General features: G+C 47.3%; 1 protein-coding gene across 1 annotated transcript in view; it reads left to right on the forward strand.

The window, feature by feature from the left end:
- Nucleotides 1-13909, forward strand: part of LAMA1 (laminin subunit alpha 1) — a 549300-nt gene that overhangs the window by 225464 nt on the left and 309927 nt on the right. The window contains exons 13-14 of the mRNA XM_078687536.1: nt 10033-10134; nt 12265-12476. Of these exons, the coding sequence (XP_078543662.1) occupies nt 10033-10134; nt 12265-12476 (314 nt within the window). The remainder of the gene's footprint in view (nt 1-10032; nt 10135-12264; nt 12477-13909) is intronic.

Raw genomic sequence — 13909 nt, forward strand, 5'->3', positions numbered from 1 at the left:
GATGAAGCACAACTCCCAGTCCCCATCATCTTGCAGATGGGGGGACTCAGCCAACCAGGGAAAGGCTTATGCACCCCTCCCACTTGAGGGTGGCATAATAGGTGTTGTACCCACCCCAGTGAAGGGACCCATTGGTCCCAACCTTTTTACCTACCTGTAATACCCCTAAATCTAGTATTTAGGGGCAACCCTGAACCTTGCTTCTAAAGACCAGAAGAAACTACAAGAGAAGAAGGAGAAGGACCAAACAGCTGTGCAGAAGCTAACAAGAGGAAGACGCCCACTGACTTGGCCCTAGCCCTACCGGCCTGTTTCCACCTCGAACCTGCTCCTGCAAAATCCTGGTGTGTCCTGCAGTCAGCAACCTTGAAAACCCAGCAGGACCTGCCTGCTTTCAACCTCAAAGACTGTGTCTCCCGTGAACACCAGAATTGTTAATCTGCAACCTCTGGTTACGGCCAGACACCGCGGATCCGCCCCACTCTGCACCCGCCGTCCACTGCCCAAGCTCGAGTGCGCAAACACCACAAGGAGGTCCCCCGGCAATACTAAACCGAGATCCAGTGACCCCTGACTTGCCTCAAGCCTCCAGCCAACGCCTGCAGCCTAATTCGGGAAAGTCTCCCCAACCGCGACCAGGAGGTGATAAGAAGATCTGACCCCAAAAGGACTTGGGTGGCCAAACTGATGGTGCCCAACCAACCTTCAACTTCCCAACCTGCCTCTCAAAGTGGTGGTCGCACCTAGAAAACCATCGTCCCCACTCCTGCAGTGCCTTTGCAAACCGGAGGTTCCCCATTGCAAACAACAGGGCACCCGACTTCGAAACAGCACCCTGCACCAGCCCTAGAGCCGCTGAGGGTGCACCATTGGTGCTACTTTGTTTCCCCATTTGCCCTGAGCTAAATTCCAGGAGTTTTACTCCCACAACCAAGAAGTGTATTAAAACATTAAAAAAGTGCATTAAAACATTTACAAATCATCAGTTTGGGGTTCAGAAATGTCTGCAGATAGCGCTTGCAGTTTTTAATGGGGCCACTTTAAAGAGTCCAGTGGGGTGGGGGGGGGGGGTTAGTTACAGTTCTTCCCCTACCTCACTTTTTCTGCTTGTCCATGGCTGCATAGTCTCTAAGCAGGCTGAGCACCATCCTGCGGCACCCGTCTGTACGTGCTGCCCCCTGGGATCTTTTTTGTGGGCGGGCACACAGAGTTTTTTGAAGTCACTTAGAGGTGGGCTGCTGCCCCACTCTTCTATTTTGTCCCCGTCCATTTCTCCCTCAAAAGGACTGGCCTCTTTGTTGGTACTGCCAGGACTGCTTCTGCTGACCATGCTGAGCCTGCGAGTCTGCCTGGTGCGTTTGCTGGAAAGCCTGGTGTGATGTACCTGGCTGGTTTCCGCCTCTCCCGCCGGGCCTCCGTGACGGGGTGCCCCTCTTGTTCCCTCTGAACTGCAATGCTCCCATGGATCTTGCTGTTTCGTTATCTTTTTTCAGTTGACTGAGCGTTTCATCAACTGTTGTTCCGAAAAACGTGTTGCCGTTGAACGGTGTGTTCAGGATGCTGGCGGTGTCTGCCCCATCCAGGGCCGTCTTAAGGCAAGAATTTGCCGCGTTTTTCCCTCTTCAACCAGCTTTTCGGCCTTCTGCCTGGCATCCTGGACACGGCCGCTGTAGTGCCGCTGAGGGTGTAACTAGAGTGCATCCTTGACCCTGGGGGACCCCTGAATCTACCCCAAGAACCTCAACTCCCACTCCCAAATACTTACCTCAAAACTGATAACACTATTTTCCTCTATAGGATAACATTGACTGTTTTACTATGAAGTGTTTTCATGTGTAGAGTTTGAAAACCTAAAGAAATTCTTAAAATTGTACTATTTAACCAAAACGATTTTACTTGCCTGTTTACAGGAAATGCCCAAGCATACTACTCTTGAGTAAGAAAAGTAATCTAAAAAGTAACTTACCTGGTATTTTCCTGCAAGGCCCATTCAAGTCTATGTACTGTATTTACAAAGTATTGCATTTCTCTGCAACCATAGTGCAAGTCAAAACAAAGTGCATATAGAATTACAATTCAAACTGTTTACAAACTGCATTACTACTGTAAAGTATGTATTGCTTACCAGTGCCAGGCTTGCTTGGTTCTAGAAAATAAAAACACTAATAGAATATTTTCATACAAAAACAATTAGTCTGAAGTTCAGTCTTTGAGTGTGTGAATTCATTTGCTGACTGAGTGTGTACAACAAATGCTTAACACTATCATCTGATACTGCCTTACTGCTCGACCACACTACCACAAATAGAGAGAGAGGTGCTATCTAACTTTACCTCTTCCTACCTTTGGGGTTCCAATGGACTCTTTGCACACTAAACCTCACTTTGTTATAGTATATACAGAGCCAGCTTCCTACACGATCCATTTTGCACGTGGTTTAAGTATGCAGTAGATGATGAATTTGTTTGCACATGTAGGAACTCCTTATTTACACAGAGTCTGCTGAAGCTGTAAAATTGTGTAACTCAAGTAGCTAAGATATTGCACTGAAGATACAGGGTGGTTACAAACACACATGATCAGAACTGGCTAGCCACTCATACCTATAGATACATTTTCTTGTATTTATCAGTGTGAATTGTCTCTTTGTGGGATTTATTTTATATTGTTCTTTTTTTTTGTTGAAAACTTTTTATTGATTTTAAAACAAGAAAACAAAAGAACAATACAAAACAAGGCAGTACATTAAAACGTGTCATCACGTGGTCCGTAGGGGGGGTACATAGAGGAATCAAGCAGTAGTGCAATCAATAATTGGGGAGGGGGGAGAGGGGGGGGGGGGGAAAGGAGACCAAAATATATACAAAACAACTATGTTCCTGCGGAGGAAACGTCAGGTTGGGAGGAAGACAAATCAGCATCAAATTCCGACATTGGGGGAGTACATATATCTCCACGGTATGCGTTCCATTGGGTCCACACTTTCCCCCACTTGCCTGGTTTGCCACGGGAAACATACACAGTTTTTTCTCGAAACATGCACCAATCCATGTTTTGTGTCCATCCCAGAAGTGTCGGAGGCTTCTGAGCGCCCCACAATTGGGCAATATCACGCTTGGCTACCATGTTTCCCAAGGTCGCCCAGCGGAGCTGCGCTCGATTGTAGTCATTCGGCTCCCAGACATTCAACAAGCATCTTCGCGCTTCAGGCATTAATCGCACTCCCGTGACCTCACTCATTACTTCATGCACGCGGTTCCAATAACGTATCACAGCAGGGCATTCCCAGATAATATGAAGGAACGTAGCCACCATACCGCATCCACGCCTGCACAATCCATCCATCGAAAATCCCATACGAACCAGACGTGGGCCAGTCACATACACCCTATGCAGAATTTTCAGTTGGACGAACCGAAGACGTGCCGGGATAGCTACTTCCTTCGGGGAAGAAATAGCGGACTGCCAGTCCTCATCATCGAGTTCCAGACCATCTCCGGTCCACAACCCTCGAAGACTATCTAGTAGATCAGTCCTGGTATTGATCAACTTTTTATAAATTAGCGAGATCGTGCTATCAGGAACGTGACCATCCAGAATCCGATCCTCGAGCGGGGATGCCTCCGGCACGTCCGAGCCTAGTGGAAAAACAGACAAGACCGCATGCCGGACTTGCGCATATCTGAAGAATTCCTTATCATTCAGCCCATACTCAACTTTCAATTCCTCAAACGTCTTGACCCTGCCCTTGATCCATACGTCATCTACCCTACTGATCCCGATCATGTCCCACCGATCAAATCCCTTCGATTGCCAAAGGGAGCCCAGTTTATCCGAAGCATATAGTGGGGTAGCCCGGGTCGGCCTATCGGCCCATCCCGTGGCCGCCGTAGCTCTACGCCACACCTGCACTGCTGTTTTGGTGGGGCCCGTAAGAGTGTCACCAGCTGATTTCGCATATAGAGCCCTATTGTAGTCCCCACCGGGTAGCAACCATCTGTCCATCGTAAAAGCCGGGTTTAGCGGGGGAGTGTAGGTGCCATGGTTGATGGCCCCCAATTGAGAGGCCCAGTAATAGCGACGAATGTCCGGGAGAGCGATGCCGCCATCGTACCAAGGGAGTGTAAGCTTCGAGAGGGCGATGCGAGGACGGCCCCCCCATAACAATTGCCGCTGTAGACTCTCAATCTCACGAAAATATTCCGCTGGCACTACATCTGGCGTGTTTTGAAGCGCATAAAGGAATCGGGGGAGCGACATTATCTTAAACAACGCAGCTCGTCCCAAGGGAGAAAGGGGGAGCTTGCTCCAAGTCCCGACAGCCGCCCGAAGGCGTCTGAGAGGGGGCAGCAGATTGCGCTCATACCGAAGTGTGGGGTCCAAGGTGACAAAGATTCCCAGATATATGAAACCATCTAGTACCACCGGAATAGGACAATCTCGGGGCAGGAGGGGAGTATCACCGGAGAGAACATAAACGCAAGATTTAGACCAATTTATAACTAAGCCGGAATTTTTACGGAAAGAAGTCAAAACGTCAAAAAGGACGATTAACGACTGTCGGGGCGATGTGAGGTACAAAAGGATGTCATCTGCATACAGAGATACACGGTCTTCAAAGTCCGGAGACCATCGAATACCCTTCATGGATGGTTCTCATCGCAGCCAAGCCGCCAGTGGCTCTAAAGCAAGGGCAAACAAGAGTGGGGACAGAGGACAGCCCTGGCGCGTACCTCTACCGAGAACAAAGGAGGCCGAGACCCGTCCATTCACCACTACCTGGGCTAAGGGATCAGCATAAAGCAATCGAACCCAACGGATAAAGGTGGGCCCAAACCCGAATTTGGAGAGGACCGCCCAAAGATAGGGCCATTCAATCGTGTCAAACGCCATGGTGGCGTCCAAAGACGCCAAGATGGCCGACTCTCTCAATGTCCCGGCTCGCGCGAGGACTCCATGCAAGCGCCGAAGATTAAGTGCCGTATTGCGATGTGGTATAAATCCGGACTGGTCCGGATGAACCAGATCGCCTATAACAGCCACCAGACGATTAGCAAGAACTTTGGCCAGGATCTTGGGTTCAGCATTTATTAGGGAAATAGGCCTGTACGATTCGCAGCGGTCACGTGGCTTACCCTCCTTATGTATAACCACTATGGAAGCCAATCTCTGGTCAGGAGGAAGAAACCCTTCCGCCAGTGATTCCAGAAACATAGATCGCATATACGGTGCCAGTACATCCGGACGAAGCTTGTAGAGTTCTATAGGGAGTCCATTAGGACCCGAGGCCTTCCCGGAGCGAATCGAACGGATAGCGGTCGCAACTTCATCCGCCGTAGGCGGAGCCTCCAGCAGGTCCCGCTCAGATTCAGACAAACATGGTAGCGAGATATCGCGTAAAAGCATGTGGGAGTCCTGCTCCGGTCTATCGGACACAGGGTAGTACACTACCGAAAATAATCGGCGAACCTCTCGACAATCCCAGCAGGGTCCGTGATACTTTCACCATTCGCGTCAACTATAACAGGAACCACTCGACTCGCGCATTCTCTCCTATCCAACCAAGCAAGCAACTTCCCAGCCTTATCTCCCACATCATACAGACGTCCCTGCTGTTCACGACTCATCTCCTTCGCTGCATCAGTCACCAGAGCTCTGTACTCATGTTGTTTTAGGTCCAACAGATGAAGCCTCTCAGGGGAGACTCCAGCATCAAACTCTCCCTCAAGAACGGTAATTTCAGTCTCAAGACGAACAACCTCCTCTCGTCTACATCTCTTAACAGTGCCAATCGATGAGAGGGCCTGCCCCCGAATTACAGTTTTGTACGCCTCCCACAAGGAGACAGAAGAGGATACTGACCCCACATTTTCGGCAAAGTAGTGATCAATTGTCTTAAGTAGTTCCGCTCTAATCTTAGGATCACGGAGGTACCATGGGTTGATCGGGGCCACTCGACCCTCCAATACCCCATGTGCGTTCACAACCAACCACAGTGGGGAATGATCCGAAATACCCCTGGCAAGATGTTTCACCTCCCCTATACGGGAAGTCTGGGAGGAGGGCATCAAAACATAATCCAATCTCGAAAAGGCTGCCGTGGGCCCCAGAGTGGAAGGTATACTGTAGTTGCCCAGGATGATGTAATCGCCAACAATCGGTCAGCCCCAGCGCCTCCATGAAGTCCCCAGGCCAGGATTGGAACTTAGCGAGAACTCGGGGAGGGTAACGATCACACATCCCAGATACTACTGAATTAAAGTCTCCCCCGACCACAAGCAAACCCTCGGGGACTCCCAGAATCACTCTTCCCAAATCCGCATAGGTCGTAGTTTGAAGACCTGGGGGTATGTAAACAGAAAATAGTGTAACCACCCTACCCTCCCAACGCCCCACAATGGCGGCGTACCGCCCTCTATCATCAAGTATAATGTCATGAACAGCGAGGGGGAGGGAGGTCCGGATTAGAATGCCCACCCCTCTGGAGCCAGAAGTGAAACCTGAGTGTGCAATGAGACGATAGCCACGCCTATTCATGGCGTGGCAAGTATTACCCAGCAAGTGCGTCTCCTGAAGCAAAACCACATCAGGGGTCAAGCGTCTCAGTAACTGCAAGACCACTCCCCGTTTAATTCTGTCTCCCAGACCATTGACGTTCCAACACAGTATCCGTAGTCCCCTACCCCCCATCCCAGAGTCCACCCCAAGTCTCCCCCCACGCCAGCCGCGACACCACAACACAGAAGATCATCAGCATTATGCCTTGAAAAAAACCAAAGAAACACATCCCTGAACTTCCCAACCCCCCAAAACAACATCATACCCCCCACCCCGCACCCCTGCGTTAGACTCAAAAGCCACCCCAACTCGCAGCGTGCCTGTCGCCCTAACATACAACTAATCTACGAAAAGAACCCCAGAGGAGGAAGTCTCAGCCGCCCCTCACCCACTCCCCAGTAAGACAATGGAGTAGCAATCCTTATCAGTATAGCATCGAACCATTGCCGAAAGTCAAAACGTTGGTCCGGGAGCCGATGTCGCTCCCTATTCCTGCTCCGTCGGGCCGCCCTCCGCTCCACCGGAAGGTTCCGATTGTTCAAACCGCCCTCGTCCCGTAGGCAGCGAGTCCAACCAGTCATTAGCCGCTTCAGGATGGTCAAAGAAAAATGTTCTATCATTGTGGACGATACGCAATCGAGCCGGGAAAAGCATGGCATATTTCATGTCCCTGTCTCTCAGTCTCTTCTTCACTCCTTGAAATCCTAGCCGCTGCTTCTGGACTTGTTGGGTGAAGTCCGGATAAAAGCTGACCGCAGCGTTCTCATATTCCGTGGGGCCTGATGTGCGGGAAGCCTGCAGTATCACATCCCTGTCACGAAAGTTGAAAATCCGCGCAATGATGGGGCGCGGAGAGGCACCCAGCTTGGGCGGGCCACCCGGGACACGGTGGGCCCGTTCTACTGCAAAGAACTTGCTCAGGCCCTTGGGCGCTAAATGATTTAGGACAAGGTCCTCCACCAGTAGGTCCACAGCTGACGATCCCGTCTTCTCCGGGACACCGACCGGTCGGACGTTGTTCCGTCGTGCTCGGCCCTCAAAATCGTCCAAGCGACGGGAGAGATAGTCAAGGGTGGATCTCAGATTACCGACCTCCGTCTGTAGGTCAGAGACGTCGGCGATGAGACTAGTAGTCTTCAGGTCGAGAGACTTGACCTTTTCGTTGGTTTTTGCAAGATCCGCCCTGATTAGATTGACATCTATGGCAACAGTGTCCAGCTTGTGGGTTAGGGCATCATACTGTTGTCCCATAGCGGCCTTCATCCCAGCAATGGCGCACATGACGTCTTTCAACGACAGGTCATCACCCAGCAGGGATTCGTCCTCAATGCCGGCCGGGGGTTTAGCCATTCCGCTCGGAGAGCTCTTAGTGAGGGTATATCGGTCCATGACGTTGGATTGGACAGAACCTCCTCGAGCTGCCGGTCTGGTCTTGCGCCTCTCCGCTTCAGGCTTGGTGGCCATCTTAGGTCGTGTGCCCCGGAGGGTAGTCTGAGACCTAGTGAAAATGGCTACACTCGATGTGCCCGCAGAAGCTCAAGGAATAAAGTGAGGACCAGTCACTAGGCAAAGAGCAAGAAAGTCCGGATCTCCAAGCGATGAATAAATGAGTGAAGCAAGCAACCAGGGCGACCAAGGCAAGGTCAATGACGTAGGATCATCAAAATCGAAACCGAAAGTAGAAGACCGGGCAAGGGAGGTTAACGCAGGCCGTTGTTATTCAATTACTACCCGGCTGGCAGAGTAGGCAAGCCCGGGGCAGTGCCATGGAGCAGGCCGCAAATATTCAAAAAGCCATATCTTAGGTTCCCGGAGACCAAAGCGAAATCCGCCAACGGATAAATGATCAGCAGGTTCACGACCACAGAAGCCCGTCGTCCAAATCAGGATTAGATGCAGGATAGTCGATGGAGGTGGCGAAGGTCCGGGAGCTCTGAGCTCACGCGACCATCTTGGGTGCGCGCTAAGCTCCTCCTCCTTATATTGTTCTTGAGTTATTCTTTGTTGTGATGCCACAACTACAGAGATCCATTCTTCTGTTCTTAGACAGGGAACTTGAAATGTTTTGAGAACATTGGTTCAAAGAAAATGGCAAAAATTATTTTCCTGCAGGGTTTAAATCTTCCATTGTCCAAAAGAGGCTAGTTCTGTGTCATGTTTTCAATTTAAGAACTCTAGTAAAGCATGTCAGTGTGCCATTGGGGAGTTGCCTATTTCTAACTCATTTGAGATTGTGTCATATTTGTTCAATATTCCAAAAAACAGTTGTCGGGAGCACTTAACATCAGTTGATGCAGTGTTTCATGTACTATGATGATATTAGTGACATTAAGTGTGTTGTTACCGAGGGTTTAGTAACTTAAGGGCTGATTTAAAGTTTGGAGTACAAATTTTATTCTGTCATGATGAAAGAGTAAAATACACCGTTGCTCTGATGAAGTGCTCCAGATTCAGAGATGCCCGCCACCCCAGCAGACATCCCTTAAGTTGTCACCGCGGTTCTTGTGAGCACATTTAAAGTATGCTATAAGCTCAGTCAACATGACGGTGCTGTGCATCACACTCTCAATATCCATTTCTGTTTCAAAAACAAAATCTCAAAGCAGGATTTTCTTTTTGAAAATAAAATAAAACAATGTTCTCCTCACCATTGGACTTTCCTCCCATGACGTGGAGAGTCATTGAAATGTTTCTACTTTCACTTACTGCCATGTTTTGGACGTCAATTTGCAAAAGTAAAAACTGACCATTTGTCTTCCCACTCTACATAGATCATGCAGACAAATGTCCAAACATCTAATGATCCTTTCTTCATCAGCCTATCAGAGGGGTATTTTAGAGGTGAATATGGAGTTGTCTCCATTGCTGACATACTTTCTGCCCGACTCTAAATCAGGCAGGCCGAACTTCATTTTGCCAGCAATGGTACTCCATTAAAATTGAAACAGTACCCTCTCCCTCAAACTCTAAATCAAGCCCTAAGCATGTACAATATCACCTTATTTATTCTCAATTCTCTATGCCGTCAAGAACTTCAAAGCAATTGGATGTATTGTATTGCCTCGTACCAGCCTTACATCTTCAATAGGTAACAATCATGTATGCAACGTCGTTGGATCGAAACCCATCTTTGGTCACCCTCTAAAGTAAGCGCAAAAATCCACACTACTACCTAGATCCTGACCTAGAATCAATGGATGACCATGGGGCTTCAGGGATGAAATTATGTAGACAGGAATACACAGGGTAGTGTGAAGGTTTTTATTAGACAAAATTAAATTCAATGTATAGAGCATGACAACGGGATACCAAAACTCCCTGCAAGCAGGTTTCTGACACTAGTTATGTGCCCCTGTAAGTACTGAATTAGAAAAAAATGCAAACCGTTTATCTAGCCATCTCTAATATATGTATGACAAACATCTCTCTTACCACATGTAATATTTCTGTTTTCATATTTTAATGTCATTTCAGTTAACAGCCTATGGTGGCTTCTTGAAATACACAGTGTCTTATGACATTCCAGTGGACTCTACGGATAGCGATTTGCTGTCTGACATGGATGTAATCATTCAGGTAATTATGTTATCTGTACTCGTGTTACTTGTATTGTTGATACAAAGCAAGACATGTATAAGATATATATAAAGCTGAAAAGAGCCAATGTTACCATTATCCAACTGAATGGCTCTCATTGGGTTGATTTCAGAAAGATGAACACCTAGAACACAGCATTTATCTCATGAGCGAGGCAGGAGTCCTATAATTGCTCAGACAAGATGAGACACCATTCCTGGCTACTTATTCTGACCTGCCTTATGTGTTCCCCTCAACAAACTCCCATTCACTTTGTCCACTTGAGGTGCACTATGATTTTGCATCACAGTCATCGTTAGAGCCTAGTCTCTCCCCTTTAAAGGATAGCCCAAAGAGCATTACCACAAATAGTCGAGGGCGGTAAGCTCCCCCTTGTAATAGGGATGAGTGGTGGATTCTACCTCTCCTAGGAAGCCTGGGTACCTGTGTTCTTAGTATAAACGTCTGAGCAATCAGCAATAACTGGCGTCCTTGCCTTCTGTAGAGCTCGAGAGTATGCCCGGTATGCAATTTTTTGTGCTGTGTGTGTCTTGTGCTTAAGACATTGAGACTGTGGGCAGAGTGAATAATGTACTGGTGTCCCGAGAGAACATACAACATGTCTGCACAATGTGGTGGTTTAAAATGCCTTTGTTCTCTGTCGGTCTAACAAATTGCATGTCCTTCAATCCTGTCTGAACTGTAGTAAACTGGTGGTTTGTTGGCAGCGCAAATCTACCCCCCTACCAATCTAGTTCCCCCCCACTCTACTACAAGCCCACTTTTCCACATTATTTATCTTAAACAGTGTGTAGCCAGCAGCCAGGCGTAGATGGCTAAGGCTGTCTTGTTCCACCCTTGACTAGTTTGGACCATGCACTTTTTTTGTGTGAGGATGACGATTTCAAAATGGAAATATACCTTGTTCTATAGTTGACTTTGGCACCCTTACAGTGCTCCTCAATTAGGATAGATTCCGGCCTCTTTGAGTATTTATCCCATGCTTTCTCAGGACTTGAAAGATACTCTAGTCACCGGCCTAGGGAGACTTAACCAGATACAGAATCTTACTGCCTTCATCTAAGGTCTTGGAATATGCCCTAGAACTGGGCCAATCTTGTGCCTGTGACTTGCAAGAAGATGATCTTCCCACCTTGAGAAGAGTAGTTGCCCTTTTACTGGGAAGATCACTGCAAGGTCAAGTTGCTTGAAGCCACATGGTGGTCACCTCATAGATCAAGCTCTGGAGCCACTTGGACCTTGGAGCCCAGGTTTCCAGAACCAGACGATGTTAACCTGTTGATGGCCTGTGAGGCCTACTTTGATTCCACCATTTGCAAGTTGAATATGTTATTGAGATTTTCTTACCTGACGCTTCTATTTATTTTTTAATAGTAAGCAGTTCTGTTTGATATACATCACAATAAATCAGCAGGAGATTCAAGAAAATAAATTAATATGGAGGATGTGTGATCATGCTTTATATGCCCCTCCTGTGCATCGTGTACTCCTTCTAGTCACTATCATCATCACGGAGCATGAAACTTTCCCCCCTACAAATATTAATTCTCTGGTGTTTAGAAGATGCAGCATGTGTCATATGTGACAAGTGACACACCTTTGAATCACATAATAGTGTGTCTCTTCTTCTTTTTTACTTCTCTTCAGTCCATCATTCTCTCTCTATTTCTGTCTTGCTTTCTTTTAATCTACCCTTCGGGTTCTCTTCCTTTCATTCGCACCGATGATGTATTTCCTGCTAGTCATTTATCATACTTGCTGTAATCCTGCATCTTTTGTGAATTGAAAGTTTCATCGTTCAGGGTTTGGACATTTTGCTTCCCACCCCAGGCACACCCACTTGACTTCTGTTAGCTGTAATTAATTATGGAAGTACAAACATAAGACTAATACAGATGACCACATTAAAATGAAATGAAGCACTAAATAGCTTTGCGGGGACTCTTAGAAAGAAATGAATGGTCAAGACGGACTATTTTCTTGGAGGCTTCTACAACAATACTGACAGCTTTGGCAGTTTACCTAATTGTACAAAACACAACCTTACCAAAAATAATTAACAAAATCATTAATCTATCTCCACAAAAACTTGTTTCTGTTCTGTTTTAGGGAAATGGACGTTCATTAAGCACACGGTCTGATGGACTGCTTTTACAGCCGTTCGAAGAACATGGGGCTGGAGTGGAAATTGTGCCTGAGAACTTTGTAGATTTCTATACAAAAAGACCAGTAGACCGGGACCTCTTAATGACTGTTTTGGCAAATGTGAATAGTCTACAGATCCGTGCAAGTTACAGCAGGGCGCAAAACGCTGTCTTCAGGTAAGGGTAGTGAAATGAGAACTGTGTAGATTAATTCAAATCTGTTTTTTTTTTCCATTTAATTCATGTGCCTGGTGATGATATCTCTGTTAGACCTTTTAATGCTCATTGTATTTACAAGATTTAGTAGTTACAGTATTTCTGTCTCTAATTGGAAATCAAGAACTTCAGAACTGTAAAGTTTTCCTCCATTTTTAGAACTTACATATTTAGTTGGAATGACAACTGTGTCCTAGTACACAGTATACATATGGTTTCTGTAACATTGGCCCAATGTTGATTGTGAAGAGCTGTCAGAGGACATGTAACAAAATGGGTTCTGCCCATTCAATCCACCTGGATTTTTTGCTTTTGGATTACCTGGTTTTGGACTTTTTACTGTGGGAGAGCCCCACAACTGGATGTCTCGCCCATGTTATTCACCCGGTAATCGGTCTGCCTGTGTTTACTACTGGTGTCCAACTTTTAAGATAATGCCACTGCGATGCAGCAAGGGTAAGGGCACTAGACTGGTTACACATGATTATGTGTGCACATGTGTGTGTACATGTGTGAGGGTTGCGTGTGTGAGACTACCGTTGGTCGCAGCACTATACTCCATACAGGTAGGCTAGCGCAGAGGGGACTCCGTAAGGTTAGATATTGACATGGGATAGGCTTTATAATATCACTCCTAGGGAAAGTCAGTGTGATTTACTATTTGCCTGCAGTGACACTTCATTATATACATAGGGGAAACTCTGCCATATAGTGCAGTTTTGCTTCCCTTTGGCCTACAGAGTCCAGCAAGATATCAAAATAGGGTGACACGTGTGCGCCAAGATGGATTATGCAATGACCAAAAAAGTAGATATATACTTTATGGGTGATCCAGAATTGTCATATTTATCTGGCTCAGCTCAGGATCAGAGCCTAGGGCATTTTGTCACCCTATTGGGCCAAGTTAATTACATTGCTCTCCAGCAGAAGGAATAAAAGCTTCCCCCATATGAAGGGAGCAATTATCGATGCTTTACTCAGCACCTCAGAAGGAAGGGGTGGGAAAGAATATCTACATCTGTTAAATAGCTCCACACTGTACCAGGGTTGGAACAGCCCAATCCCACTGAACAAAGGAGGGAGCCCAGACCTCTGGAGCTAACATAGGAGGGGCACCTCTTAGAAGCTTTTGTAGCAAAGGCACTGGCAGTGATGTCAGTGAGGAGTGAAGCTGAGGCCCCAGAGGAGTTGTGACCAGTGACTCCTGGATGGCTTCACCTTGAATTGTTCCAGCATTCTGATCAGGAGGGTTGGGCCAGGGGTGGAGAGTTGAGTTGGCACCCTAGGATTGGCCGGGGTGCCTGGCTTCTAGAACATACCACCCCCATTTAAAAACCCTTGCACTAAGGGGGACATTGTGCTTTGTATTGGAGCTGGACGCAGGGACCAGACAG

The sequence above is a fragment of the Lissotriton helveticus genome, chromosome 4_1 (assembly GCF_964261635.1).
Source record: "Lissotriton helveticus chromosome 4_1, aLisHel1.1, whole genome shotgun sequence".
NCBI lineage: Eukaryota > Metazoa > Chordata > Amphibia > Caudata > Salamandridae > Lissotriton > Lissotriton helveticus.